The sequence below is a fragment of the Laccaria bicolor genome, genomic scaffold (assembly GCF_000143565.1).
Source record: "Laccaria bicolor S238N-H82 LACBIscaffold_65 genomic scaffold, whole genome shotgun sequence".
Taxonomy (NCBI): Eukaryota; Fungi; Basidiomycota; class Agaricomycetes; order Agaricales; family Hydnangiaceae; genus Laccaria; species Laccaria bicolor.
Genome location: NW_001889936.1, coordinates 54,433 through 64,901, shown reverse-complemented (window position 1 = coordinate 64,901; position 10,469 = coordinate 54,433). Strand labels below are relative to the sequence as shown.

The following is a 10,469-nucleotide window of genomic DNA, read 5'->3' as shown; positions in this document are numbered from 1 at the left end:
TTTCTATAATAAAAAGTACAATATGGAAGTAAAAGGGCAAGTTTATGACCAAAATTATCTTTATGATAGATTTTGTAGAAAAGTTGAATCCAGAAGATAAAAGTTTAAATGGTAGAAATTTTCGAAGTTTTTTTTTTTGAAACTAGGACCCCAGATACTCCATGACACTGGCAGGAAATGTTTTGCCTGTGTGACATGGCTAAAACATTTCCGAGCAGTGTGACATGGTCAAAACATTTCCAAGCAGTGTGACAAGGATAAAACATTTTTCAGCAGTGTCATATAGCTAAAACATTTCCTACCAGTCTGAAACCCTTCAAACATTTCTGACCACTCTAACATGCTTCAAACATTTCTGACCACTTTCAGATGGCTAGGATATTTTTCAATACAAAATATCAACCCAAACATTTCCAGTCACAATATTGAAGGTCAAACATTTTCGCCCAATGCAATAATATATTTTCCTTCAGAGGCAAAAAAATAAACAACTGAAGGACCTATTAGCCTGGATACATTCTTACATTTTACAAGGCTAATAGCTTTGTCAAGGTGGATGACTGAAGTGAAGCTGACAAGAAGAGAGCAGGGCTACGCCATAGAATGGATGACACCACCATTGTACTTACAACTAAAATCAGGTCATTCTTTCTATTTAACCTATAATTTCTTCTCTGATAGTGTCAGCTGCATTAAACTTGTTGCACTAAGTAACATTGTATTGCACTAAGTACTACATTTAAGAGACATGAGTATTGCACACCTGAATGTGTCAAAGTAAAACAAAATTGAGAAAAGGACAGCATAGGTGTGAAACATTTCCAACATTCATCATCAGTATGATGAAATTTGTTCAGTTATGAAGTTATAGCTATGTAGACTGTATTTTGGTTACATGTCTGAGTATAGAGGTGTGGAAAAATACCCTGGGTTTGGAAACACATGAGGACTCATCAGAACTGACCTGCATTACCTCTCTTCTTATGAATTCCATATAACACCTTGGATTTGATTTTTGAAATTTTCTTGCCAATATTGGAAAAGAGGTGACCTGAAAATATGAGCATCAAAAATATGGGAAAGCAAGTAGTGGCTGAACTAAATACCTTTCGTTTCAGAATGAATGATTGTGTCATTTAGATTGGTGGTAGGTGGAAGAGTAGCTGGAGCCCCTACTGCATCAGCATCACCTTCTCCCAGAACCTCATTGCTGGCATGTGGAACTTCACTGTCCACATTCCCCTCTTCCATATCTTGGGTCACAGAAACTCCATGGCCTGTATTGTGAACCTGGTTCTCTGCATCATCCATCTTTAGTGTTCGCAGGTCCAGTCTACAGGACTGAAAATATACATAGGACTGAACTGGACTGAACCACAGTCCGGTCTTTTCCAGTTGCCAGTTGCCCACATTTGTGATCAGTCCAGTTGCCAGTTGCCATGTTTTTGTAAATATATAAAAACCGAAAAAGACCGGGTTAGACCGGTTGCAACCGGTCTTTCGTCTCATCACATATTGTACCTTACTCGTGCACATTTTACTTAATTTTCGGTCCCTGAATCATCAAAAACAGTCAAAAATTGGTTGAGATATGGCCAAAAACATTTTTATACGCAATTTGAATGTATGTTCTCTCCGTTTTCACCATATCTCAGTCAAATCTTGACCGATTCGCTTCAAATCTTGACCGATTCGCTTCAAATCTTGGCCAGCGTACGAAGAATTAAATTATCTATCTACGCATGCTATGTACGTGAGGTAACATTTAATATATCTGGCACAATAAATTTTTCAACAAAAGACCGGTCGCAACCGGTCTGGACCGGTTTTTTTTGCGTTGTGGACCGAAAAAGACCGGTCCAAAGCGGTCCGGTTGCGGTCCCTCAATATTTGGATCGGTCTAGACCGGTTGCGGTTGCCAGTTGCATCGTTTTGAGGTAAAAAACTGGACTTAACTGGACCTGCAAACACTATCCATCTTCATGGATTGACTCATGGCTTTCTGTGTTGCTGCTAAATTCTGCATGGCTATGATGGTGTGTGGGTGGTCTTGTCCATAAATCTTTCTCCTAGCATCCAGAACTTGGACCTCCAGTTGCTCTGCTTCTGTATGTTTTCCCAGGTCTCTGTATGTTAATGCAAGACTTCCCATCACTAACATTGTGTCTGGGTGTTCTTCTCCAAGAATTTTCTTCCTGGCATCCAGAACTTGGATCTGCAACTTCTCTGCTTCACTTGAATATCCTTGTTCACAGAGTAACCAGCCAAACCTTTCATAAGCATCATCAAAGTAATTGTTGTTATACTGCATATTCTTTCTGACATGTGTCACCAAAGTTCTCCTAAAGCCATATGACTGACTTTCATCATTTTTTAGAGAAGAAGATAATATAGCATATGCCAACAAAGAGCTTTTTTGCTTTTCACTGACACTCATCCTATCCCCACCCCATGCATTTACCAGTGGATGCATACTATGCACCCTACCAGATGCATCTTTCTTGATTAAACAGAATGACAGTAAGACTCGAAGCCCCTCTTTAAAGTGTAGATTATCCCAAGTACCATCCATATTGAGTGACAGCAGTTTGCGATCTAGAACAGAATGTGCCAGTGGTAAGTCAGGGTGAGACATTGCTTCATTTTCTTGAGTAGCAGCATAGGAAAAAATTTCTTCACTGACACTCTCATGATGAAAAAATGGAAACAATTTCAGTAGAAATAACGCACTGTCAGCTGCTCTGGCCTTGTGGAAATCATGAGAACTAGCCCTCTTTTGGATTTCCTCATATGATAACTCCCAAGTTCCATAGACACTTTTGTTATATTTAGATGCCCCAGTGAATTCAGAATGTGATAACAATGTCTCTCGATGATGGATATATTTATCAAGATAGTCTCCAATGTTAGAAGCTCCAGAAGCAATAAATGCACCAGCCTGATCAACAGCAAGAGGTAAACAACATAGCTCTGTCACAACCATAGAAGCTTCAGCTTTAAAATCCATACTCAAACAGCTAGCTTTCAGAAGTAGTACAATAGCATCCCTTTCTTCCAACTGTGTCACCTCAAGAGAATTCTCTTGCAAAGTCAAGCATTGCATGCTAGCATTGCGACTAGTGATCAGAATGTTTCCCCATCTACCAGGTGGAAAATATCCCTCTAGCTCAGCAGGAGATAGAACATCAGCATTATCAAAGACCATGAGATAGTTCTCTTTCAGAGAGCCAATCCAGTGCAGAGCAGATTCAGGTGACCCATTCAATACCAAAGCCTTAGCTTCAGGAAGAAGACAAATGCCCTTAAGCCCCTGTAGAATGCTGCCAGCAGAAGATGCATCAATCCAGAAAACAGTATAAAATCTGGGGGTAGCAGCCTTCAGCAACAAAGATCAGGCACATGTGATAATGTGCTCACTTGTCAGACATTTCCTCAATAAACTTCAAACAAATTTGAGTCTTTCCAATACCTCCCATTCCATGCAGTAGAAAGTACTTTCTTTTCTGAACACCATCCATGGAATTAGTGAAAAAATGTTCCTTGAGTTTTTTGATTATATCCATTCGACCTGTGAACTGAGTGCTCGGGTTTGGCACAAGGGGAATTACCACATCAGATATCGCTAAGTTGTTATACATGTTTATCTGCAAGAAATTCAGACCATCAGCTTGCTCTACGAACAAAACCCTGACACTTTCACGCACGGTGCTGGCTGCGTAGATTGTGCCACTCACGACAACATCACGAGCGCCTGGGAAAATATTCATTTCACTCATACTGAGGGAAGACACTGCTGGATGCAAGGAATCTGAAGTGGGCGAAGGAAAGAAATGAGTGCCTGACGCCCGGAGACCCCCAATCCTTCCACATGTTGAGCAAAGCACTTGGCAAACACCTTTCAATCTCTGACATCATCATATGTGTTTGTTGCTGGGTCTCGGGAGTTGCTGCACCATCAAATGGCAACCTCACGGGTGATGGACATTCCTGACAAGAAACAAGCAGGAGGGTGACTTAGTCTACGGTTCAAGAGAAAAACATCTCACATGACTTCCCCTTTGAAGAAACTCAAGAACCCTTCGTTTTCCGAACGTACCTTCAATTCCTGTCCCTGAGGTTCTATCGACTTCATTTCCCCTCTGCTGCGGTGCTGACACGCTTTCGAGTCAATAATGCCTGTACACCTCCCCGGTTCATCCCCGCGACGTGCCCATGCGCCCTCTACGTCGACCATCATTGTGGTCCTTGACCCACTTCTGCTCACGACGGGAACTACCCACGAAGAAATACCGCGAGGAGCTGCCCAAGATATTGATGAACGGTGGTGGCATGGGGCAAATGGAAGAGACGATGATGTGGTACGCGGCGTCGCATGAAATGGCCAAGGAGGAGGGTCGAAAGTGGACCCGCACCACCACCCCCAGGAGCTGTGGGATTCCAAATCAACGCAAGCAATCTGTTCGTACGCAGACAGCTGTCCCTGTTCCCACCTTAGAAGTCCATCTGGAAATCTTCATGGACATCGTTGATCGGCAGTTAGTTGGCTTGTCAAGCAAGTTGCGCGATGCAACGGACGAACATGACTGAATGCAGATATTCTGCGAAGACATTATCGAGCCTCCGTATGTTTCGTGTCCTCTCGAAAACCATACCAAACTGATTCTTGGCCTCAAATCAGGTGCAAGGCGGTACTACCAGACCAACGTGCCACTTACCCAGCCCCAGCCACCGAACAATCCGTCTACCCTGAAACCGCTGACCATCCTGTCTCCTATCCAGCATCCCCGTCACTTTCCACGGCCTCAGGCTGCAGTAACGCAACGAAGCCACATGCAGCTACACTTTCTCACCGTCGTTGCTCGAACAGGAATGAAGAGAGAAGGAATGCGCGGGGAGTGTGGGAGTTAGAAACGCGTGTTGAAACGCGAGGTTAGCACTTCGCAGGTGTTCAAGCCTAAACCGAAAATGCAGTGTACAGAGAGGAAGGGGTTGGCGGTTGGGCAAGGGAAGGACAGGGCGGGTAGGAAGACGAGCTTGATGGGTGTGACTTTGGTGGAGGAACCGCCGGTTAAACCGCGGGCAAAGTTTTCCTCGCAGTCTCAAGTGCAATCCTAGCTGAAATCACAACCGGCAGTCAACGACAAGCAACCGGACGGTCTGCTTCGTCGTCATTTAGGGCTGGGGGCTTGTTTCTCATCTCGAGGCTAGAGACTACAGTCTCCTCCTAAGATGGACTGCAGTTACAAAGACCATGCTGTTTGATAACACCCTGTCGAACACCTGCTAAATTTCAGCTGCGGGAAAGTTTATCTCCACCCGCATCAAGGTCCCAAAAAGCCCCAAACCCAGACCCCGGACACTCTTAACACACACTTGAACAGCGCTTATTCTGCGGATACTGAGGACGACACTAACTTTACGATACCCGTTGACGAAGAATCAGGCTGAAGAGGGAATAACGCGTACTGCATATTTTCATGAGCTCCAGCGTACGCAACTGCACCTGGTCCAGTCAATTGACAAGTTGGGCTTAGTCCTTACGGTAGGTATTATATCTTTTCTTTTCGGCGTCGTCTGACGATTTTTCTAGGATTCTTCTTGTGCCATCATTATTGCCTCAGCTTCTTTTTGGACAGTCCTCTTTTTTTTCCGACTGGCGGCGTTGAATACTTACCATTTTGTTCTGTTTACACATTGCTTTCAAAAAAGGTTTCCTTCTGTAAACTTGCCCCCTTTTTTGTATCTCTCTGTATTATAATGCAATCCTTCTACTTGTCTATCTATCACAGGGAAACATGGAAAAACACATTCTCATTTCGACTACTAGTCCTCGTGTATTCGCGGCCATCGCGCCCCTAAGCGTCTTCCTGTACCATGTTTGATAGCAGGCCGCAAAGGGAAAGAAGATAAAAAGACATCGACCTCCGATGAAGGTGCTCTATTTCGACCGCCAGATGATCAATGAAATGTCGAGAAACTGAGGAAAAGACAACATACTATCGCTTGTTGACAATAAGCCAAGTTCCATAGCTTTGTAGGCATCATATTGGCGCTTGACGTACCTGTACCTAATAGGAAGCAAATTTACTCAATGAGTATGGGCACCAGAAAAAAAGGAAAAAAAGACACGATACATGCCATGTTCCGAAAGTCTGACAATCCTACACGAGTGCAGAATGTACTTGGCACTCAACGAAAGAGACCCACTTGCCAGATGCGAGAAGAGGGCCAGCATAGTTTCTAATTCGGCTTTCAAGGCTTTGAAGATTGCCTTGCTACGCCCGCTGACTGTCTTTGGCGCAGTGGCGCGAACTATGAGGATCTTCTCTCGTGCTGGAGGGAAGAGTATCTTCATAATTTTGGTGATTGGCGAGTCTTGTGCAACGTGCGAGTGATTTTTATGTCAAACAAGCCAAGAGCCCAGAAAGCGATGTGATTGGCTCGTTTTGGCACAATTCACAGCAGAACAACAGCACCGCATGAGTCCAAAATATCGATTTGACCTTCCTACGACGAAGTAGGCAAAAGCTATTGTTTTTGGAGAGAATCGCCCGAGTCTTCCAAGGCCTCATCGTCCATATTGGACCTCCCAAAACCGCACAGGTCCCTAGCCCAATATGAAGACGAAGTCGACTGACCAGTCACCAGTCGTTGATCCCTGTCGGTTGTGAATCCACCTGGCATTGCACTTGAGACCGCGAAGAAGGCCTCGCACGCGGCTTAACAGGCATTTCTTCCACCAAAGTCGCACACGTCCCTCAAGCTCGTCTTCCCACTGGCCTTTTCCTTCCCTTGCCCAACCGCTAACTCCTTCTTGCTCTCCGTCCGTTGCATCTTGGGCATGGGTTTGAACAACGCGCGACATGCTAACCTTGCCGTTTGACACACGTTTCTTATTGACCCCACGCCCCCTACGCGTTCTTTCTGTCTTCATTCTTGCTCGAGAGAGATGGACAGGGAGCGAGAGCGAGAAAGTGTAGCCGCGTGAGGTTTCGTTGTGTTACTGCTAGTGTTTGAAAGTCCGGTTCGGTCCGGTTTTTTGATGCCCAGGGGCGTTAACCGTAACCGTAACCGGTCTGCCTTTTCCCCAGAAGTCAAAAGACCAGACCGGACCGCAAAAAGACCGCAGACCGTGGTTTTTTGCGGTCTATAGACCGGTTTCGGTCTGCATCGGTTTTAATCGGTTTATGACCGGTCTTTAGGCCAATATTTTAAAATTATGAATCGGTAAATTTATTAACATCTCTAATAGCTTCAAAACGAGCCCAAGAACGTTAAATTCCGTTAGGAATTGGTGCTTCTATAAAATAAGTCTGGTACATCTATTATTCCCAAAAGTAATTTACATTTTAATTCATATCTCTCTCGTTTTTTTACCAAATCGTACGTTCTTGGGTGCGTTTTAAAGGGTATTTAAGGGGCTACAAAAGACCGGTCCAAACCGGTCAAGACCGGTTCACGTTAACCGGTTTTTTTGCGGTCTTTACATTTCAAAAATAAAAGACTGTAACCGCAGGTCCGGTCTTTTGCGGTCTTGGTCCGGTCTGGTTACGGTCTTTTTCCAGTCACGAGACCGGACTTCCAAACACTAGTTACTGCGGCCTGAGGTCATGGAAAGTGCTGGGGAATGCTGTCTGGAAGTAGATGGGGCGCGGGATAGTATTTGAGGAGGGTCAGCCATTTGAGCAGAGGTGGATCGTTTAGTGGCTGGGGACGATGCGCGGTCTGACAAGGGCTGCGCGAAGACTTTGGACTGGGGGGTGGCACATTATCGCCTTATTTTGAGGCCTAGAATCAGTTGAGATTGATTTGAGAGGGGACAGACACGAAATGTACTGGGGCTCAATAACGCCTTGCAGATGTATCTGCGTCTAATCGCGGTCGTCCTGTATATCACAGAATTTGCCTGACAAGTCAATGCGGGCAACTAACTGCCATAAAGACTTCCAGACTATCCTTCAAGGTGAGAAAGGGGACAGCCGGCTGCAGACGAACAGACCTTGCGTTTCTTTGGCAATTCCAAAGGTGCTGGAGGTGGTGAAGTGTCCGGGTAGTGATAGCTTCAACAGATAATGAGTAATGTGTATCTGTAATAACCTCAGTCACGAAGAAAACGGGTGAAAAACGACTCACTCTCACCTCTCCATCCGATCCAACCAATTCTTCCGCCACTTATCATCTGCCCAACCCCGGGCCACCACCATTCATTGACCTCAAGATCCTGGGCAGCTCCTCGCAGTATCTCTTCGTCGTGGATCCCGTGGTGAGCAGAAGTGGATCTAACACAGCGTATAAAGGGTGGACGGTCGACGTAGAGGGTGCATTGACACGTTATAGGGATGGACCACGGACTGTAAGCGAGTCATGACCGCAGCACATGTAAAACACCGTTGAGAGAACCTAGGAGTTGAAGGTACATTCGGAAAAAGAGACTGTTCTGGTGTTTGTTCATTTCGGTCAGAGACAAGATGCTTTTCTCTTGAACTGTAGACCAGGTCATCTTCCTGCTTGGTTCTAGTGACTGAGGGAGGTCTGTGAGGGTTGCCATTTGAGGGTGCCGGCGATGGAGCAAGTCAAAAAAGAACGGCCCGCCGCAGCAACTTCATCACATCCTCGACATTCTGCGTAAGTCCTACCACCGACGTGGAGCATATATCCCTCGTAAACCTCCTCTATGGGCTCAGTTTATGTGGCAAGGACCTTTTCCCAGGTATGTTATTATCCCCTGAATCCCTCTGTCTTCCATCCTGCCTCGTTGATCCCTCTTCATTCACGCAGCGTTCAACACTTTCCCCTCCATTCCTCTCATTAACCAAGCTTTCATTCAGAGGCACACGCGTACACGATTTTGACCTCATCCATATCCACCACCTCACCAAGCTTTCCATTCTCTTTTTGAATAACACAGGAATAGGAAACGAGGCGTAAGTCTTGTCTTCCTTTCCCCCTCCCTCCCCTCCTTCCTTCTACACTTACTAACCCTTCCTTCTCTCACACACAGTGGCGTAAGTCTTGTCCTTCTTTCCATCCCTCCTCCTGCCTTCTCTCCTCTTCCCCTCCCCTCCTTTCTTCTACACTCGCTCACCCTTCTCCCACACGCAGTGTATACCTCCTCGCCCTACTCAAATGCACCCTAACCCAACTAACACCCTGCCTCCAACCCTGACATCGACAGTACATCCGTCCCAGCCATTCTCCTCCTCTCCAAACTGTGTTACCTCTCCATCGCGGATACGAACATCGACATGAACAATTTGAAGACATTGGCAAATAGGGTGAATGAGGAGAGGTGGGTTGTGGATATTGAGGTTCCGTGGGTGTGTGACGTTTATATTGCTAGTACGAGTTTTCCCTTCTTCTTCTCTTTGGGAACGTTCTGACACTGATTGGATTCTTTGAAAGATATACCGAAAGCGTACCCCCTGCACCTGTGCTCCCCATTGATAACCGATCCAGACGCATGCAGGACCCTATCGTGCACTGCACTTCGACGCAATTTATCTGCGCATGCGGACAGTAGCCGGGGTATTGTGGTGGGTGGGACAAAGGACCAGATGGTGTTGAGGCTGGAGGGATTGCTGAGGACGAGGAAGCTGGATTTGTTGGTTTAGGGATGTGTTAACGTACGAGGATCTCAGTCAGACACGGATGTGGTGATGACTCTATTGTCTTAGCTACCTGTTAACGTACGAGGATCTAAGTACAAGTAGCATTAGCGTTAAGTATCTAAATGTAAGTAAGAAAAGACTCACCTCAGTCAGACACGGATGTGGTGATGACTGAGGTGGAGGGAAAATAAAGTCCTCGTACTTATAGGACGGTCGGGAATAACGGACATAAGTGGGTGTAAGTGTAAGCAGTGGAATATAAGTGTAAGCGGTGGAAGTTTTACTGAATTGATCGAGGAGGTGCAAACAAGACGTACGCGTAAATAAATGAGGTCATGAGGGGTCTTCTTCAACACTCCCCTAGACGACGAGGGACCTCTACAAGTCCAGCTTGAGTGCCCGAATGAACTTTTGGTGCGTGACACGAGGAAGGGATTTAGTGAAGATGTCGGCGAGGTTTTCTTACGACGGAATTTGGACTAGACCAATCTCCCCCTCTGCTACGCGTTCCCTAATATAGTGGTGTCGGATGTCGATGTGTTTTGCGCATGCATGTCCCTTCGTATTAAGAGTGAGGGCAATCGAAGCGGCGTTGTCCCCATGGAGGATTGCTGGGAATTCGCGCTTTAGGCTCACTTCAGACATAAATGAATACATCCAAAGTGCCTGTTGGGCGGCGCGCGTGAGTGCCATGTATTCTGCCTCGGTGGTCGATAAAGCGATGGTTGCTTGGTGTTTTGAACTCCAGGATACAGGTCCGCCGGCTATGGTGAATAAATATCCTGAGGTAGATCGTCGCGTGTCGGTGTCCCCGGCGTAATCGGCATCGACGAAACCAATTGGGTCGAGACTACCTCCTCT

At 45.9% G+C, this 10,469-nt stretch overlaps 2 protein-coding genes across 2 annotated transcripts; one reads left to right on the top strand and one right to left on the bottom strand.

The window, feature by feature from the left end:
• Positions 1–142: 142 nt before the first annotated feature.
• On the bottom strand, positions 143–1,536 carry LACBIDRAFT_334519 (uncharacterized protein; the record flags this gene model as incomplete). The annotated part of the gene is made up of 4 exons (XM_001889277.1): positions 143–199; positions 630–631; positions 965–1,051; positions 1,107–1,536. The coding sequence occupies 4 exons, from the start codon at positions 1,534–1,536 to the stop codon at positions 143–145; spliced, it is 576 nt and encodes a 191-aa protein (XP_001889312.1).
• A 6,803-nt stretch (positions 1,537–8,339) lies between these two features.
• Positions 8,340–9,799, top strand: LACBIDRAFT_334517 (uncharacterized protein; the record flags this gene model as incomplete). Its single annotated transcript, XM_001889305.1, has 7 exons — positions 8,340–8,353; positions 8,598–8,924; positions 9,002–9,005; positions 9,261–9,317; positions 9,457–9,533; positions 9,675–9,732; positions 9,758–9,799. 7 exons carry the CDS (start codon positions 8,340–8,342, stop codon positions 9,797–9,799), a joined length of 579 nt encoding a protein of 192 aa, XP_001889340.1.
• Between the last annotated feature and the right edge of the window lie 670 nt (positions 9,800–10,469).